The 20,554-nt window shown below is 39.8% G+C and overlaps 1 protein-coding gene across 5 annotated transcripts in view; it reads left to right on the top strand.

The window, feature by feature from the left end:
* ENOX2 (ecto-NOX disulfide-thiol exchanger 2) overlaps positions 1 to 20,554 on the top strand; it is a 271,300-nt gene that overhangs the window by 117,723 nt on the left and 133,023 nt on the right. For 4 of the 5 annotated variants that reach the window (XM_036271451.1, XM_036271450.1, XM_036271453.1 and 1 more), the window contains one exon: positions 396 to 530. In XM_036271451.1, the coding sequence (XP_036127344.1) occupies positions 419 to 530 (112 nt within the window). In that variant the 5' untranslated portion in view covers positions 396 to 418. Of the gene's footprint in view, positions 1 to 395; positions 531 to 20,554 lie in introns of those variants that run through there. The other variant, XM_036271454.1, reaches the window with a different exon arrangement.

Here is a 20,554-nt window from a genome sequence, read left to right as displayed (position 1 = left end):
TGGGGGCAGGGATTATATGTGAAATCTCTGTACCCTCCCTCCTGTTTCAGTGTGGACCTAAAACTGCCCTAAAAATAAGCCTTTATTAAAAAAAAGAGGAGGGGGGAAAGGAAGGGAAAAAGGGTTGGAGAGACTGAGGAGTGGAACAGGGAAAGAAAGAGGAGAGAAATAAACATACTAAAATGCCACTTGGTAAACTGTTTTCAAATTCTATAACTTTCTGCCAGTTCAAGCTATATTGTTTTAGCCCTTGTAAAGAGCTGGAATTAAGACCTTATCCACCACTTGTTCATCAGTCAATTTCTGTAAAGAGTTTTCCAGAGTGTACAATGATAAGTAATCTAGACAGTGATACCTTAATACAACAAATTGTTTTGCTTGTTATTTCTTTTTAGCCGATAATAGTAGAACTCTGAATATGGATTCCACTGCAATGACACTACCTATGTCTGATCCAACTGCATGGGCCACAGCAATGAATAATCTTGGAATGGCACCACTGGGAATTGCTGGACAACCACTTTTACCTGGTATGCTATTTTTAATCACCTCACAAGCGTTTCTTTTTATTGTCCATGTGGTCATAAATATAACAGTATGAAACAATTTATTTTGATGTTGACATTTACTACATTCTGCCTAGAGTGTTTTTTATTATTATTATTATTTGTTGTATGAGCTGGATAGCAAGAAGTTACTATAGTATACTTCCTATTGCTCTATGGGCAAGTTGGGGGTATAGCTGATACATGACATGGTCATTGAACATTTAAGCAGCTCATCAAAATAAAAGGCAACAAGATTTGGCAAGGAATTACACAGATTGTCTAAGTTTATGGATTTCTTAGAGGAGGCAAATAAAAACTGAACTGGAATGAGAACTGACTGAGACATCCCAAAAATCTTGAATTCCTAAAGGGAAATAAAGGAGATGGTAGGGAATACCCTAAAGACTACTGTTAATATTCAGTAAATTTTCATATTTTTAAAACAACATAACTCATAATAGAATGGTCATGGTGTCCTAACTCCATCTCCACTAAAGATAAAATCAGGAAAAAAATGCCCAGCATCTGAAGGGTTTAGTGTAGACACACATACACACACACACACACACACACACACACACACAAAAACACTTCCTGGACTGTCAGAGCAATTAACCATTTAAATGGATTAGTAAAGACTTAATGAGGAGGCAGACATCCATCCCCAGGCAACGGAAGCACAGACAAACAGCTGAGACCCATCCACAAAAGCTACAGCAAAAGCTGAATAGGAGTTGAGCCCCAGTGGGCAGCCACACTCCCCAGCCACCAGTGGCTGGACCTGGGGCTCCACGGAGGTTTGTGCAGTCCAGTAGCCCACAAGAGCAGTGAGAAGCCAGAGCGCAAGAGACACTGGTGCCATCCAGCTGCCCACCCACGGGAACTGCAGGGTGCTAAAACACCGGAGGGGCCTGTGCGACCCAGCAGGGACAGTGCCATCTACTTACCACAGGATCTGTGGGGTACTAAAGCACCAGAGAGGCCTGTGCAACCCAGCAAAGACTGCGTGTTCTATTTACCCATGGGGACTGTGGGGTGCTGAAGAACCAGAGAGGCCTGCGAGACCCAGCAGTGACTGTGCCATCCAGTTCCCCGCAGGACCTACGTGGTGCTGAAGCACCACAGAGGCCTGTGCAACCCAGCAGGAACTGTACCATCCAATTACGCACCGGATGAGCGGGATGCTGAAGCACCAGAGAGGACTGTGAGACCCAGCATGAGTGGCACGATCTAATTACCCACCCAGCCTATGGGGTGCTTCAGCACCAAACTCCTGTGCAACCCAGCAGGGACTGTGCCATCCAGTTACCCACGGGACCTGCAGGGTGCTGAAGCACCAGAGAGGCCTGTGTGACCCAGCAGCCCATAACATAGGCATAGAGCCAGGTCCCCAAAGGGACTGTGCTCTCCATTTACCCTTGGGAACTACAGGGTTGGGGGGCACCAGTAAGGCCTGAGGGACCCAGCTGCACACAAGATAGGCGTAGAGGATGTGAAAATGGAGGCAGAGTGAAAAGAAGCTACGCACACGATCTTCCAGGACGAAAAGGGAATTACAATTAAAATGAAGAGAAATCCTCATAAAAAAGCAACAGAAAAGCAGCAGGACAGGACCATATAACGAGGGACACTGGCAGGATCTGTGGAGGCATGAGAAGGTGGTGGACTGGGAGCCCACGGACAGCAGCAGTCTTAGCTGTGAGCAGTGCTCTTGAGGAATAAAGACCAAACCCACTTCACAGTGCAGCAAGCTGGGACAGTGCTAAAATAGCCACAGCGACTCAACTGGGGGATACGGCAGAGGGAGGTCAAACTGGGCTGGAACTCTGGGGACACCTGGGATTTGGAGGGCACTCGGAGATTTTGCTGAGTTGCAGCCATAAAGAACAGTGGCCAGTGTGCTTCTTCCCCAAGCTGTTGGGAAAAGCATCAGCCCCCACCCTTGGAGATTCAACCTTTCCCAGGTGAGTCAAAGAAATGAAAACTGAGGCTCAAAAATAACCAGCATGTCTCACACCCTCTGGATATCCTGTTGTGCACAACACCAGGGCTACATCCCAAGGCACTGAGTAACTGAGACTACTAGCCACCACGAAAAAGCTAGAGGATGACTGAACCTTTCCTGGGCTTGCAAATCTACTCAGGAAAGTAAGACTTGACAATGGTGTGTAAAGTGGGCCCACCCAGGCTCATCCAAACACAGGTAGAGGGAGCCAAAAACAGCAGACCACCAACACCCACAGGGAAAGTTTGGAAGGCTCCACAACCAACTGAGATAGCCAAAATGGTGAAAGAAAGAAACAAATCCCAAATGAAAGAACAACAGAACTCTATAGACGAGGAGATCAATGAAATGCAGCTAAGCAAGTTATCAGAGGTAGAGTTCAGAGCCATGATCTTAGGAAGCACAACAGCATAGTAAGGACATCAGCACCATGAGTAAAGATATAGAAACTGAAAACCAACCAAGTGGAAATGAAGAATGACATAGCAGAAACTATAAACACATTGGAAGAACTAACCAGCACAGTAGAGGATGCTGAAGACCGGATCAGTGAATTAGAAGACAGGGTAGAACAAATCAACCAATCAGAAAACCAAAAGGAAAGAACAATGAAAAAAAAACAACAGGAAGACAGCTTAAGAGAACTGTGGGACACTGGACACGTAATAACATGCGCATCATAGGAATCCTCAAAGAGGAAGAAAATGGACAAGGGTTAGAGAATATATTTGAAGAAATAGTGACAGAAAACTTTCCTAACTTGGTGAAGGAAGAAGGCATTCAAGGTCAAGAAGCACAGAAAGCCCCAAGTAAGAAGAACCCAAAGAGGCCCACACCAAGACACATAGTAATTAAAATGCCAACAATGAAAGACAAACAGAGAATCCTAAAGGCAACAAGAGATAAGCAACAGGTTACCTAGAAAGGAAACGCCATATGGCTCTCAGTTGACTTCTCAACAGAAATACTGCAGGCCAGAAGGGAGTGGCATGAAGGAATGAAGGTCATGAAAAATAAGGATCTGAATCCAAGACTACTCAATCCACCATGGCTATCACTCAAAATAGAAGGTCGAATAAAGAGCTTTCCAAACAAAAACAAAAACAAAAAAGGCTAAGGGAAAATATTAACACCAAACTAACACTGCAAGATATGCTAAAAGGACTACTGTGATTGATAGAAGAAATAGAAATAAAAATATAACCACACTATACAAAAATGGCAATAAATAAGTACATATCAATTATCACTTTAAATGTGAATGGTATGAATGCTCAGATAAAAAGACACAGAGTAGCTGACTAGATAAGAAAGCATGACTCACATATATGTTGTTTACAAGGAACCCACCTCACAACAAAGGACTCACATAGGTTCAAAGTGAAGGGATGGAAAAAAATCTTTCAAGCAAATGGAAAGCAAAAATTAGCTGGAGTAGGAATACTCATATCTGGTAAAGTAGATTTCAAAATGAAGGCTAACTAGAGACAAACAAGGACACTACATAATATTGAAAGGATCTATCCAACAGGATAATATAAACTTGGTAACATATATGCACCCAATTTAGGAGCACCAAAACATATTAAAAATCTTTTGGAGGACTTCAAAGGAGAAATCAATAGCAATGCAATCATAGCAGAGGAGTTCAGTACCCTGCTGACATCACTGGATAGATATTCTAGACAAAAAAATTAACAAGGAAACATAAACTATAAATGAAGCTCTAGATCAAAAAGATTGAATAGATATCCACGGAGAGTAACACCCGAAAAACTTCAGAATTCACATTGTTCTGAAGTGCACATGGGACATGCTCAAAGATAGACCACATGTTAGGGCACAAACTAAATCTCTACAATTTCAAGAAGACTGAAATCATATCAAGCATCTTCTCAGATCACAATGACATGAAACTGGAAATCAATTGCAACAAGAACATACAAAGACACTTAAAAACATGGAGGCTAAATAGCATGTTATTAAACTACGAATGGGTGACGATGCAGATCAAGGAAGAAATTTAAAATTTCCTGGAATCCAATGAAAATGAACACACAAGAACAGTAAATGTACGGGACACAGTGAAAGCAGTACTGAGAGGGAAGTTCATAGCACTACATGCTTACCTCAAGAAGCAAGAAAAATTTCTAATAGAGTATCTAACCTCACAACTTAAACAACTAGAGAGCAAACAAAAAGAAAACCCCACAGCAAGTAGAAGGAAGGAAATAGTAAAGATCAGACCAGAGCCCTAGCCAGTTTGGCTCAGCGGTTAGAGCGTCGACCTGCGGTCCCGAGAGGCCCGGGTTCGGTTCCCGCTAAGGGCGCGTATCTCGGTTGCAGTTTGTCCCCGGCCCTGGTTGGTCGTGCAGGTGGCAGCCACTCGATGTGTCCCTTTCACATCGATGTTTCTCTCTCTCTCTCTCTGTTCCTCCCACTCTACCAGAACAAAAAAGGAAAAATGTCCTCGGGTGAGGATAAAAAAAAATATATATATATATATATATATATATCAGAGCAGAAATAAACGACATAGAGTCCAAAAAAAAAAAAAAAACAATTCAAAGGATCAATGAAACAAAGAGCTATTCTTTGAAAAGAATATGATTGATAGACCTTAGCTAGACTTACCAAGAAAGAAAGAGAGAGAACCTAAATACACATAATCAGAAATGAAAGAGGAGAAATAATAACTGACACCACAGAAATACAAAAGATTGTTAACAAATATTATGAACAAGTATACGGCAACAAATTCAACAATCTAAGCGAAATGGACAAATTTCTAGAAATACATAGTTTCCCAAAACTATGAACCAGGAAGAGATAGAAAACTTGAACAGACCAATAAAAACTAAGGAAATTGAATATGTAATCAAGACTCTCCCAGCAAGCAAAACACAGACCCGAATGCTTTGCAGGATAATTTTGCCGATCATTCAAAGAAAAACTAATACCCATTCTCCTACAACTATTTCAAAAATTTTAAGGAGAAGGAAGACTTCAAAACTCGTTTTATGAGGCCAGCATAATTCTAATTCCATAACCAGAAAAAGACACTACAAAGAAAGAAAACTACAGGTCAATATCCCTGATGAAATGAGATACCAAAATCCTAAACAAAATACTAGCTAATCGAATCCAGAAATACATCAAAAAAATTATTCACCATGACCCAGTGAGATTAATCCCAGGGATGCAAGGCTGGTACAATATTTGAAAATCAATAAATGTTATATACCACATGAACATAAGGAAAGATAAAAATTATATGATCATAACAATAGACGCTGAAAAAGCATTTGACAAAATCTAACACCCATTTCTGATAAAAACGTTCAGCAATCTGGGTACAGAGGGATCATATCCCGACATAATAAAGGGCATATATGAAAGACCTACAGCCAAAATCATACTCAATGGGCAATAATTAAAAGCATTTTCCTTAAGAACAAGAACAGAGCAAGGATGCCCAGTTTTGCCTCTCTTATATAACAAAGTACTGGAAGTTTTAGCCACAGCAATCAGATAGGAGGAAAAATAAAAGGGATCAGGAGGAAAAATAAAAGGGATCCTAATTGGAAAGGAAGAAGTGAAACTGTCATTATTTGTAGATGACATGATACTATACGTAGAGAACCCCAAAGACTCCATCAAAAATTCACTAGACTTAATAAATGAATTTGGCAAAGTAGCAGGATACAAAATTAACGTCAAGAAATCGATGGCATTCTTATACACCAATGAGGAACTCACAGAAAGAGAAACTAAAAACACTATCCCATTTACTACTGTGGCAAAAAAATTTAAGACACCTAGGAATGAACTTAAGCAAAGAAATAAAGGACCTATTCGCAGAAAACTACAGGTCATTGAAAAACGAAACAGAGGAAGATATAAGAAAGTGGAAGCACATAACTTGTTTATGGATAGGAAGAATGAACATCATAAAAATGTCCATATTACCCAAAACAATCTATAGATTCAATGCAATCCCCATCAAAATACCAAAGGCATACTTCACAAAACTAGAACAAATACTTCAAAAGTTCATATGGAACCAAAACAGACCTCGAATAGCCCCAGCAATCTTGAAAAAGAAGAACAAAGTTGGACGGATCACATTACTAGATTTCAGGTTATACTACAAAGCTACTGTAATCAAAACAACCTGGGACTGGCACAAGAACAGGCATATAGACCAGTGGAACAGCACAGAGAACCCAGAAATGGACCCAAGGCAATATGTTCAATTAATATTTGACAACGGTGGCAAGAACGTACAGTGGAGTAAAGACAGCCTCTTTAATAAATGGTACTGGGAAAATTGGACAGCTACATGCAAAGAAAATGAAACTAGACTATCAACTTACACCATACACAAGAATAAACTCAAAATGGATAAAAACTTAAATGTGACTCATAAATCCTTAAAAATTCTAGAAGAAAATGTATGAAACAAAATTTCAGACATTATACGCAGCAGAATTTTCACTGATACATCACTTAAGGTAACAGAAACAAAGGAGAAAATGAACACATGGAACTACATCAAACTCAAAAGCTTCTGCACAGCAAAAGATACCATCATCAAAATGGAAAGGCAACCCACTGTATGGGAGAGCATAATTGGCAATGATATATCAGATAAGGGGTTAATTTCCAATATATAGAGAGTGCTCATACAACTCAAGAAAATGAAGACAAAGAACCTAATTAAAAAATGGGCAGAGGAACTAAATGGACACCTCTCCAAACAGGACATACAAATGGCTAAGAGACATATGAAGAAATGCTCAACATCACTAATCATCAGAGAGATGCAAATTAAAACAACAATGAGGTATCACCTCACACCTGTCAGAATGGCCACCATCAACAAATCATCAAACAACACGTTTTGGCGAGGGTGTAGGGAAAAGGGTACTCTAGTAAACTGCTGGTGGGAATGCAGACTTGTGCAACCACTGTGGAAAACAATATGGTGTTACCTCAAAAAATTAAAAATTGAACTGGCATTTGACCCAGTGATCCCACTTCTAGGAATATACCCTAAGAAGCCTGAAACACCAATCAGAAAGAATATATGTACCCCCATGTTCATAGCACCGCTTTTTCCAACAGCTAAGATCTGGAAACAGCCGAAATGTCCATCAGTAGACGAATGGATAAAAAAGCTGTGGTACATATACACAGGGGTACTATGCATGTGTAAGAAATTAAGATCTCTTATTCTTTGAGACAACATGGAGGGACCTGGAAAGTATTATCCTAAGCGAAACAAGCCAAACAGAGAAAGACAAATATCATATGATCTCACTTATTTGTGGAATATAATGAATATAACAGTCTGAGGAATGGAGTAGTCCCAGAGACGTGGAAGTGGGGTACAGACTGACAATCCCCAGAAGAGGGGGTGGTGTGGGAGAGATAAACCATAGAACTTATATGCATGTATGCATGAACAATGGACATGGACAACAAAGCTGGGGACAGGCAGGGAGGGCAGGGAAGGGGGAATCAGTGGAGGGAAAAAGGGAAACAATGTAACAAAAATAAATTCATTAATTAATAATAAAAAATAAATAAAAATAGTGTAAGAAATACACTTAATGAGGGGATTACTATCTCAGGAAGCCTGGCTCCCTTTGTACACATCCTATATATTAATCTCCCCAAATTTATTTAATGGTGGTCCAACTGAAACATGACAGGATCAGGCCAATCTAGGTACTTGCAAGTCAAAAGTGATCTGCATAACCTGGGAGAATCCCAGAATCTCATGCCCCAGCCCAGACATACTGAACCAGAAGCTGCATTTTATCATAATCCCCGGCTGATTCCCAAGCACATTAAAGCTGAGAAACAGATCTAGAGTGATACCACTTTGTTGGACCAGTTGTTTACATTGTTAGCTACTCCCACCACCCAAAAAATATCTTCACAATTATTGGCTAGATTTTGAATCCTTGTAGGTTATAAAGGGGGTAAGGTAGGATAGGCAACAGCAGTACATAATAATCTTTGTAATAAATTAAGAAACATAATTACATTGAAAACTTGGAAACAAGCACAAAAGCTGCCATGCATAAAGAGAAAATATATGCATGAGAAATGGGTGGAGATAAAAAGGAACTTGGATTCTATGTGTAGCAGAGCCAAAGAAGTGTTTCATCAAACTGTAATTCATACCATGAGATGTAGGTAACTAGAGTATATCTTACTCCATTAAACCAACCATGATTGAAATGAGAAACCACATGATCCTTAGGACTAGAATGATTGGACTATGGATCTTCTTTGGTTTTAAATCACTATTGGAGCCTATCTGGGATCAACAGGTATTACAACTGGAACTGGTATTACATAGTGGTTAAGAACTCAGACTCTAGAGTCAGTTTGCCTGTATTCTATGTCTGTTTCTTTTTCTACTTCATCTTGGGTAGTTGTATATCTTCTATGGAACTCAGTTTCCTTGTTCATAAAAGCAGACTAATAGTACCTAACCCTTAGGGTTGGTGTGAGAATTAAATTTTGCTCAGCACAATACCTCATATAGTAAAAAATGTTGACTATTAAATACTTTAAAATCTTTATTAATATATTTCTCATAGACGTTCATGAAGGAAGTAATGTTTTTTTACTTAGTTTTTCTTCATTACTTCATTATAATAGAATTTAAGCTAAAATACTATATATTATTTTAAAGCTCCATATGGAGTGGTTCTGAGTCACAGCCTCTTATAGTTTAGAGCAGTGGTTCTCAACCTCTCTGGGTCACAACCCCTTTGGGGTTTGAACGACCCTTTCACAGGGGTCACCTAAGACCATCGCAAAACACGTATTTCCGATGGCCTTAGGAACTGAGACACCACTCCTCTATCTGTCTCCAGGTGGGTCTGCCCACATGCAGATAAGCCCACATGCAGATATGCCCACATACAACATGAGAAACTATATTAAAGGGTCTTGGCATTAGGAAAGTTGAGAACCACTGGTCTAGAGTGACTAGATAATCTGATTTGGCTTAAGTATTACCAGTTTATGGAAATCTGAAGTGTATAGGTATATGTCCCAGGCAAAATCTTGAGACCAGACCTGCTCTCATACCAAGAAGTCTAAATGTTAGCTTACATCATATTACATATAAATCACCACATCTAAACATAAGTTTATGCCCACAAAATAATCTGCAGTGCTTAGCCACCTATCTATAATATGGAGCAAAACAGCCTAGCATTGAGAGAAAGAAAAAAAATCCAAACCATCATTATAGGCCCAAAGATTGCACTGGGGCCAATATCAGGCCTAGAAAATTGGGGTAGGTTTTCTTATGGTAGTTCATAGGGCTATTTCTTCAGAGGTAGTACCTTGCTTAGTGTTTTAACAACACAGGCCTCGAAGACAGACTACTTCGGTTTGAATCCATACTCTATCACTTGCTAGCTATGTGAACTTGAACAAGTTATATGACCTATCAATACCTCAGTTTTTTCATCTGTAAAATGGGAATAATTATAGTATCTGCCTCATAGCATTATTGTGAGGATTAAATAATATATAATGCTTGGCATATAATAAACTCTTAATAAAGGTCAACTGCCATCATTATTATTACTATTAGTAATATCACATGTTCTTTAAGATGAAGGAAATATTAACATACTTCCGTCAAACGACTGCTAAGCTGGCACTTAAATGGAAAGTGTTTGGGTTCTATGCAGTCACTGTCAGCTCTAATGCATGTTCCCCACATCAACTTCCAATCGTACATTTGAAACCACAAGAGAGATTTTAATGTATACTTCTAGCCCCTTTTGCTGACATCTTGTTTTCTTAAGGACTATAAAGAAATGGCTCCTTATATGCATGTGTGCATAACCAATGAACATAGACAACAATGCTTGGCGGGGGATGGGATAGGGAGAAGGGTGTCTGCATGGAAAAAAGAGAAACATCTGTAACAAAAATAAATTAGTAGAAAAAAAAGGCATCTTAGTAGGTGTGGAAAAAAAAATAAAAAGAAATGACTCCTCAGGGTCCTCTTCAACCTTGTGATTCAGTGATCTTTCACCTCTGCTCCAGGAAAAGCCACTTGACTTTTTGAAAACCTGGTCTTACTAATATTGATTTTTTTTAATTCAATAGTACCCTTCGTGTCTTAAAAGTACATGCAGCAATAGCTAGACTTGACTGAGGCATACTTTGTAAAGTTATGTGTAAAATCACTTGAGTTATACTTGAACTGATTTTTCTCCCATGTATTATTTCAGGAAGACAGTTTCAGTTTTACCATCAAGATTAGAACATGGGCTCTAAATTAAGACTGTAGGTTCAAGTAAATCCCTGCTCTTCTGTTAAGTAACTGTATATAACTTTTGGAAGTTATTTACCTTCTCTATGTCTCAGGTTTTTTATCTATAAAATGGAGATAATAATAACCCCTATGTCACAGGTTTGTTATGAATATTAATGAATTAATACATGTAAAGTCTTAGAATGATGCCTAACTCACAGTACTCTCAATTAATTTATCTATGAGTATCGTCATTTGAAGTTCACATCTGATATATGGGTCACAAAATGTTGAATTATGGTTCATTTATATTCTTAACAACAATAAAGTATAATTAATGCATCAGTGACTTTTTTCCCTGGAGAAGAACTGGACAATGACAGGTGAGGAGAACAGTGTGTGTGTGACAGTGCTAATGATTGCTCCCTATAAATCAGGTGGTTTCTAAGATATGGAAGGTTGGCACCATACCCCAATACTGCCTACTTTTCTTCTTGCCAAAGTCTGGGGAACAGGGTGCCTTCCCTGTTCGGTAATGTTTTAACTGAACAGGATAAAACATCTCCCCAATTATCTTTGAACCCCTCAAGATTCCTTAAAATGGAAAAAGCTGCAATGAGCCACATGAACTTGTTCTCTGGTTCAGCGTTGATGGCATAGTAATTCAGCTACTTTTCTGTCCCTTAGGAGGTTTCCTAATAAGCCAGTAGACTTTTCTGTGTCCTGTCTTATCTGGCCTATCTGTAACAACAGAAAAGTCTTTTGTCCTTGATTAAAAACAAATGATACATAAGCTTCCTTGACTTCCTCCAGAGAGCTCAAATCCATACTGTCATGATGTTGAGTCCCTTTAACTCATACTTGTCATCAGGACAATATCTGGCTTATTACATTAATTGAGTGGGGAGCAGCAACAGACCATCTGTGGGGTTTGGTGTGGAGCTTCTTTTCATCTAACATGGTGTCTATACAGTTGCTGTTCAATAAAGTTAATCCACAATGATGGCAGATTAGGAGGTCTCCTCTGGCTGGTGGCTTTCTTTCTTGAAAGAATATTTGCTTTTCCAGCTGGTCAAATAAGACTAATGTTAGATTCTACATGAAAAGACCAAAGAGAGTCAGGCCTTCTGTTTAGAAACCACTATTCTGCCCTTCATCCCAGATAAATCCAAGGATGGGGCAGTTGAGGGGTACTCATTGAATACTTTTTGCTGCTTTCTTTATTTTCCCCTTGATTAAAATATCCTTAAGATTCCGATGTGGAGCTTGTGAAGTCCCAAAGGAGGAGAATAGTACCTTCTTATGGTTTCTCCAGTGTATTGACTAGACCTACTCCATAATGAGACATGTTATAAAATATGGACTAATGGACCTTATTACCAGAGCAAGACCCTGTCCATCTTTGAGCATTGTCCTTCTTGCAAAGGAAGTTCTCACTAAACTCAGTAGGCTAATTCTGATAGGAGCAGAAAGAAAGAATGAGTATATATGATACATGACAGGCCACTGTTCTACAAGCTCCTCAAGGAGGCTTGTCTTGGGTGTCTATTACTTTTAATGTGTTCTACAAACAGAATATGCCTTCAGTGGCAGTTAAGGTTGAGATCCTGAGAAAGGAGAGCACTCTTCATCATCATTATGGACACTTCACCAAAAGCCAACATATATATATATATATATATATATATATATATATATATATATACACACACACACACACACACACACACACAAACACACACACACTTTACCAAATAGAATTATTATCTCTTCTAAACAAGCTTGAATCCTACCCAGTGATGGTACTCTCAAGTCTCCCCATGGAAACTATCTTGAAGTGTGCTAGAGTGAGACCATTTATTCATTCATTCATACCAGAAATATTTACTAAGGCCTGTTGTATGCAAGGTACTGCGAAAAGTCCTAAGGATAAAACAGTGAACACAAAAGACAATGATTCCGACCATTATAGTGACCCCAGTACTTTTAGAACCCCACTCTCCCCCCATATTTTCTCTCTAATAAAACCTCTTTTCATATATAACATGCATCTTAACTGACAACAGCTCAAATGTTTCCCATTCATTTCGTGCTTTTATTCACCCATCCATTCATTAAAAATATATAGAGGTAGGGTACGGCCAGTGGGGCTCAGTAGTTGAGCATCGACCCATGCACCAAGAGGTCACTGGTTTGATTCCCAGTCAGGACACATACCCAAGTTGTGAGCCCAATCCCCAGTGGGGGGCATGCAGGAGGCAGCCAATTGATGTTCTCTCTCATTGATGCTTCTTTCTCTCTCTCTCTCCCTCTCGCTTTCTCTCTTTCTAAAAATCAATAAAAAAGAAAAAAATTAAAAAAAAAAATACATATGTATATTGAGCTAGGTCAAAGGGATCCAAAATCAGCATGGCTCCTTCAGGAACATGGGCAAGGATGTAAACTTCTGGCCATCAGATGTACAGCACATGAATGACAGAGTTCACAACAGTGAAAAATTCAGCATTATGTTTCCTAATGTGTGCCGAATGTTCTGTTAGATGTTAGAGTTTCATTGATGAGCAACATCTATACCTAACACAAGTTTCTGTCTGTGTTTTCATGCACTTACCTCGGGGAACAAGCATTGTCAGCTATCTCAACACAGAAGAGCACTATCCTGCCCAGATGTGACCACAAAGGGAACTCTGGGGGTTTGATTCTGGATGTTTTTCTCTCTGTTTTTACACACACGCACGCACACACACTAGGGGTGTGATGATAAGCATCTCCCACCTGCTCTCTACACTAACAGAGTGTCTTGGGCATGGCCCTTTTATTCTGTTTTCTGTTCATCCACTGTTCGGTGTTGTAAACCCCCATTATTCATTTATCCTCCATCAGTCACTGCCAGTTAATAAAAACTTACAACTTTTTGCTAAAAAAGGGTGGGGGGGCATGGCTCAATCTGTGCATTCAAGCTCAGAGTCCAGTGACAGAAGCAACAAAGTCATTATCATTTCACTATAATATAGCAAGTTTCATAGTAGAAATGTAGAAAGACAAGTATTGTTTTAGCAAGTGTGGTATGTGGGGGCTGGGGGGTGTTAGGTAGGTAGTGGTAGTAAGAGTCACAGAAGTGGTAACATTTGAATTCAGTGTCCAAGGATATATAGGAATATATCAGGTGAACAATAAAACACTAAGAACAGCCCATGCAGAGGACACAGTACATCAATGGCTGTAAGTTATGCAAGAGTATATGATATGGGGACAATGATTAAATACTGAGTTGAATTACATCACCCTATTCCATAAAGAGTTTGAGGCAACTTAAAAAATTACAATAAAAGAGATAAAATATAATCAAAATAAACTCACATCTGGGAAAATATAAATGAGAACAGAAGGTGAAGACCAGATAGGGAAGTTAATTAGAATTCAGACATATAAGTCATAAAATCCCACCCAGTTTCTAAAGTTGAGCTGCACCTGTGACCAGGTAGCCAAAACAAGAGAGACAACCTGATCAGTGATATAATTTGCATTTTTAATGAAGAGAAAATATACCAATCCATGGGAAAAGTCAAACTTTTCATGACCCTTAACATTTGTGTGTGTGTGTTTGACATTTTAGATCTGAAAGAAGTATTTCATAGGGCACTTCATGTATAGAGGTATACACTAAATGAGGTAGTTGAGTGATCTCTAAATCCCAAACACTGGTGTGTTGGCCAGAAGCAGTTAATATTACTTTCCCTAATCTACTGTAAAACGTAACAACTAAAAATATAGTGACTTTTTCTTGAAATTGAATTTGCTTAATTGAAAGGACTGTTGTATAACATTATTCAGAGATTATAGACTTCTTATATTTTTGGTTTTAAATGTTCTTTCTTTTATGAACTACATGAATGGTACATGGTTAGTTTCTGTTGTTTTTTTCCACATGTTTTCCTGGCAAATTAATAGGATGCAAACATTAAATATATGCATTTATTAATATAAGTTATTTTTATTATATATGTTTCAGGTTTACAACATTATCATTCAACATCTATATGCATTACAAAGTGACCACCCCCAAAAGTCTAGTTACTACTCATCACCATACAATTGAACCCTTCTAGCCTTTTGCTCATCTCCCAACCCTCTTTTCCTCAGATAACCACCAATCTGTTCTATGTATCTATGAGTTTGTGTTTTTGTTTTGTTTTGTTTGTTCATTTGTGTTTTTCTATCTCTAAACCCAGAAACCTTGGAACCACAAAATGTAGTGTGAAATGTCTTCATCAATGCCCCTCCAAAGGTGTTCACAGCATATCCCGGGTGAGAGTTGAAGGCATTACCCTGAATCTTTCAAATGTTCTAATGAGACAAGACTACAGTATATATAAATAGGAAAGACTAAGGGGAAGGTGGCCAAAAATGTATATATTTGCAAAAACTTTATAAAGAAATAAAGCTTCTTGGGGACTACCAGTCAAGATGGTGGAGTAGATAAACACCATGTTTGCTTTCTCCAACAACATCATCAAAATTATTCACAGGGATGTAACTAAAGCATAAGAAATATACTCAGTAATATTGCAATAACTATGTATGGTGCCTTTTGGAGTACTGGAAATATCAAGGGGAACACTCTGTAAAATATCTGATTGTCTAACCACTAAGCTGTACACATGAAACCAATACAAAATAAAATTGAAAGAAAATTTATTTTTAAAAATTACAACTAAACTACAGAACAACTATCATTGAGACCACTGGAATCCTAGCTAAACAGAACTCCTATAACTAAGGATATAAAGAAGAAGCCATGTTGAGACTGGTAGAAGGGGCAGAGACACAGAACAGGCTGTTCCCACACCCACATGTAGCAGATAAAAATTGGGAAGGGTATCTCAGCTGCAAATATGCCCCTTGAGGAGCAAGGGGTCACAGCCCCATGCTGGGCTACCCAGCAGAGATTTCCAATGCCAGGAAAAGAAGTCCCTATTACTTCTGGCTGTAAAAACTAGCAAGGATTGTTTTTGAGTGAGACAGAGGGCTTCTGGAGTCACAGGTATTCCCTTAAAGGTCTCGCACATGGACTTATTTGCTGCTGGACTCAATCACTCTGAGTTCCAGTGCTTGAGAAGCAGCATGAAAAGCTTGAGGGACATACAGAGAACTGAATTGTCTGGCATCAGGGTGAGGACTGGAGGGATAGGTAACTTTCTTCCAGACAGAAATGCTGGCAGAAGCAAAATTTCCTTTTTCACACCGTCCCCTGACTCAACATACATGTGTAGAGAGGCACCATATCTGAGTCTCTGTCAACCAAACTAACATCATTTTCCCTGCCCTGGTGATTCCTTGAGAACTCTCCCCACTTTTAGGCTCATCCAAGCCTCTTCCAATGGCTTGTTCATACAAATGGCCTGTCTTGTCTTGTGGTTCAGACTTTCCTAAAATATCTCAAGGATCACAAACCCCAAACAATCAGAATCTGGCCTTGGTGTGCAGATACCTCTTAATAAGTTGCACCAAGCCTGGCACTAGTGGCAGCCAGCCTCAGTTTGAAGCTTAGCCTCTCCTAGGCATCTCCAATCTCAATACAAGCAGCAACATCCTGCAAATCACTGTAGCTCATTCCAGGTGACCTTGGGTAGAGAAAAAAACAGCAGCTGACCTTGGCCTGCACCAGAGCCCCCACTCCCAAAAGGCCCCAAAACCAATACACCAGGTGGCCAGATTCAGACAATACCAGAACACCACCCAACCCCCTCCACAAGCAACACACCCAAAGGGAAAACTCGGCAGACACCAGAGCTCTCTAAAGTGAATCTTTCTCCCTGGGATTATACCCAAGCACAATGGCTCTTCCACTATAGTCATAGCCAACACTCAGCCAATCAGCCTGAGGGTAAATCCATCCCACTGACGTATCAACAGCAATTAAGGTTCAACTATAAGAGGAGGGCACACACAGTACACACAGGGGACACACCTAGAGCACCCAGCTCAGGTGATCAGGGAGAGGGCACCACTGGGACCCAGAGAATACCTACTACATAAGGCCACTTTACAAAGACTGGGAAATGTAACAGCTCTACCCAAAACATAAAAACAAACACAGGGGGGGCATCCAAAACACAGAAACAAATATGTTCCAAATGAAAGAACAGGACAAAACTGCATAAAAATAAATAAGCAAAATGGAGACAAGCAATCTACTAGATATAGAGTTCAAAACATCAGTTTTAAGGATATCAGGGAAATCAGTAAGAACTTTACCAAAGAGATAGAAAGCATTAAAAAAAAGATACAGAAAGTGCAAAACAAACAAACAAAAAAAAGAATCAGCCCTGGCCGGATTGGCTCAGTGGTTAGAGCATCGGCCTGCGGTCCAGAGAGACCCAGGTTTGGTTCTTGTCAAGGCTACATACCTCGATTGCAGTTTGTCCCCAGCCCTGGTTGGGTTGTGCAGGAGGCAGCCACTCGATGTGTCCCTTTCACGTTAATGTTTCTCTTTCTTCCCCTCTCTTCTTCCCACTCTATCTGAAAAAATAATGGAAAAATGTCCTTGGGTGAGGATAAAAAAAAAAAAAAAAAAGTCAAAAATTAATATGGTAGCTGAAATGAAGAATACTTGAGAAGAAATAAACAGTAGATTAGATGAAGCAGAGGATCAAATCATCAGTTTGGAAGACAAGGGAGCAGAAAACATCCAATCAGAACAGCAAAAAGAAAAAAGAATACAAAATAATCAGAATGGTTTAAGGAGCCTCTGGGATATCTACCATACCAACATTTGCATCATAGGGGTAACAGAAGAACAGAGAGCGCAAGGAATTGAAAACATATTTGAAGAAATAATGGCAGGAAAAATTCCTTCACCTGGTGAAGGAAATAGACACACAAATCCAAGAATTGCAGAGAATCCCAAACAAGATGAACCCAAATACGCCCACACCAAGGCACATCATAATTAAAATGCCAAAGATTAAAGACAGGGAGAGTCTTAAAAGCAGCAAGAGAAAAGCAGTTAGTTACCTACAAGAGAGCTCCAATAAGTCTGTCAGCTGATTTCTTCAGCAAAAACTTGCAAGTTAGAAGGAGTAAGTACAAAATATTCCAAGTGATGAAAAGCAGAGAAAAAAATGGCGGCGGAGTGAATAGAAGCTACACGGACCATCTCCCAGGACCAAACTGGATTTACACCAAAAATAAAGACAAATAGTCAGGAAGGGGCAACCGAAAGGCAGCCTAGAGGACCACATAACCAGGGACGCTGACTCAATCCTGGTAGGCTGGCAAGGACGCGAGACGGGGCTGGGACCCCACGGTCCACAGCGGCCTGGGCTGGGACAAGGGGACTCGGCTGGAAGCTGATGCCACCTCAGCTGCGTCCGGCGATCGTGGCTGAGTCCTGCAAACTCGGCTGGGTACTACGCCCTCGGCTGGTGCTGCAGACTTGGCCGCCCATAGCTGGAAACAGCACCCTCGGGTTAAAAGTCCCAGGTGGCTCCACGACACAGAGTCTGGACAGAGGCTAGATTGGCAGCAGCCACTCATCTTGGGCTCTGACAGAGGGAGGGCAGATGGGACTGGAACTGTGTGGGGAGAGTTGGGATTGGAGGGTGCTGAGAGCTTTTGCTGAGTACACCCACACAGGACTGTGGTCATCTTACTCCGTCCCAGGGACCTGGGGAGAGGCAGCGGCCCCTCGCTGGGAGATTCAACCCCACCTGGTGGCCATTGAACTGCTAATTGAGGCCCATTAAAAACCAGCAGCTGCCCCACCCTCAGGAAATCCTCTTACACTGAGCACCTGAGGGAGTTTTTCAGGCAACTGAGAAACCAAGGGTCTTCAGGTGACCTCTACTAATAGCCTCCAGACAAAAAAAGTTAGAGGATAAATACCATTCCCTGGGCTAGCAACTCTAACCAGGAAAGTTAAGACTTGACAGTGGTGTTTAAAGTGGGTCCTCCCTGCCTCATTCAAACACAGGAGAGGGAGCCACAAACAACACAACACCAACACCCACAGGGAAAATTTGACAGACTCCAAAACCCACTGTGATAGCCAAAATGGTGAAAAACAGAAAGAGAAGCCAAATGAAACAACAAGAGAACTCTACCGAACATGATATAAATGAGGTGCAGTTAAGCAAGTTATGAGAACTCGAATTCAGAGCCATGATCTTGAGGAAGCTCAACAGCATGTGTAAAGACATAGAGAAGCTGAAAATGAGCCAACTGGAAGTTTAAAAAAAACAAGAAGTGATAAAAAATGACATATCAGAAATGAAAAACACATTGGAAGGTCTAAAAAGCAGAGTAGAGGAAGCTGAGGATCGGATCAGTGAATTAGAAGACAGGATAGAAAAAATCAACCAATTGGAAAACAAAAAGGAAAAAAACGATTAAAAAAACAGAAAGACAGCTTAAGAGAACTGTGGGACAGCTGGAAACGTAATAACATTCACATCATAGGAGTACCCGAAGATGAAGAAAATGGGCAAAGGTTAGAGAATATATTCAAAGAAATAGTGACAGAAAACTTTACTAATGTGGTGAAGGAAGAAGGCATTCAAGTTCAAGAAGCACAGAGAGCCCCAAGTAAGAAGAACCCAAACAGGCCCACACCAAGACACAGTAATCAAACTGCCAAAAATTCAAGACAAAGAGAAAATCCTAAAAGCAGCAAGAGATAAGCAACAGGTTACCTACAAAGGAAACCCCATAAGCCTCTCAGCTGACTTCTAACAAGAAACACTACAGGCCAGAAGGGAATGGCATTAAGTAATCAAGGTCATGAAAAACAAGGATCTGAATCCAAGACTACTCTACCCAGCAAGGCTATCATTCAAAATAGAGGGTCGAATAAAGAGCTTCCCAGACAAAAAAGGTTAAGGGAATGCCTTAGCACCAAACCAACACTGCAAGAAATGTTAAAAGGACTGCTGTAATTAGCAGGAGAAATGGGAAGGAAAATAGAACCACACTAAACAAAAATGGCAATAAATAAGTACATGTCTTATAATTACATTAAAAGTAAATGGGTTGAATGCTCACATAAAAAAAACACAGAGAAGCTGGTTGGATAAGAAAGCATGTCTCATCTATATGTTGTTTCCAAGAGACCCACCTCACAACAAAAGATTCACAAAGGTTGAAAGTGAAGGGATGGAAAAAAATCTTCTAATCAAACGGAAAGGATAAAAAAGCTGGGGTAGGAATACTCATATCTGATGAAATAGATTTCAAAATGAAGGCTATAACTAGACACAAGGAAGACCACTACATAATATTGAAAGCATCTATCCAACAGGAAGATATAACCTTGATAAACATATATACACCCAATATAGGATCACGAAAATACATTAAAAATCTTCTGGAGGACTTCAAAGGAGAAATCAATAGCAATACAATCATAGCAGAGGACTTCCTAACCACGCCGAAATCACTGGATACATTTTTAGACAAAAAATTAGCAAGGAAGGGGAGACTCTAAATGAAGCACTAGACCAAATGGATTTAATATATTTCTACAGAGAATTACACCCCAAAACTACAGAATTCACATTCTTCTCAAGTGCACATGGGACATTCTCAAAGATAGACCACATGATAGGGCACAAACTAAGTCTCTACAAGTTCAAGAAGACTGAAATCATATCAAGCATCTTCTCAGATCACAATGACATGAAACTGGAAATCAATTGCAAGAAA

This window comes from Molossus molossus, unplaced genomic scaffold (genome assembly GCF_014108415.1).
Source record: "Molossus molossus isolate mMolMol1 unplaced genomic scaffold, mMolMol1.p scaffold_m16_p_2, whole genome shotgun sequence".
In the NCBI taxonomy this organism is placed as follows: domain Eukaryota; kingdom Metazoa; phylum Chordata; class Mammalia; order Chiroptera; family Molossidae; genus Molossus; species Molossus molossus.
Note: the sequence above shows the minus strand (reverse complement) of the source record. Positions and strands in the feature narration are given on the sequence as shown.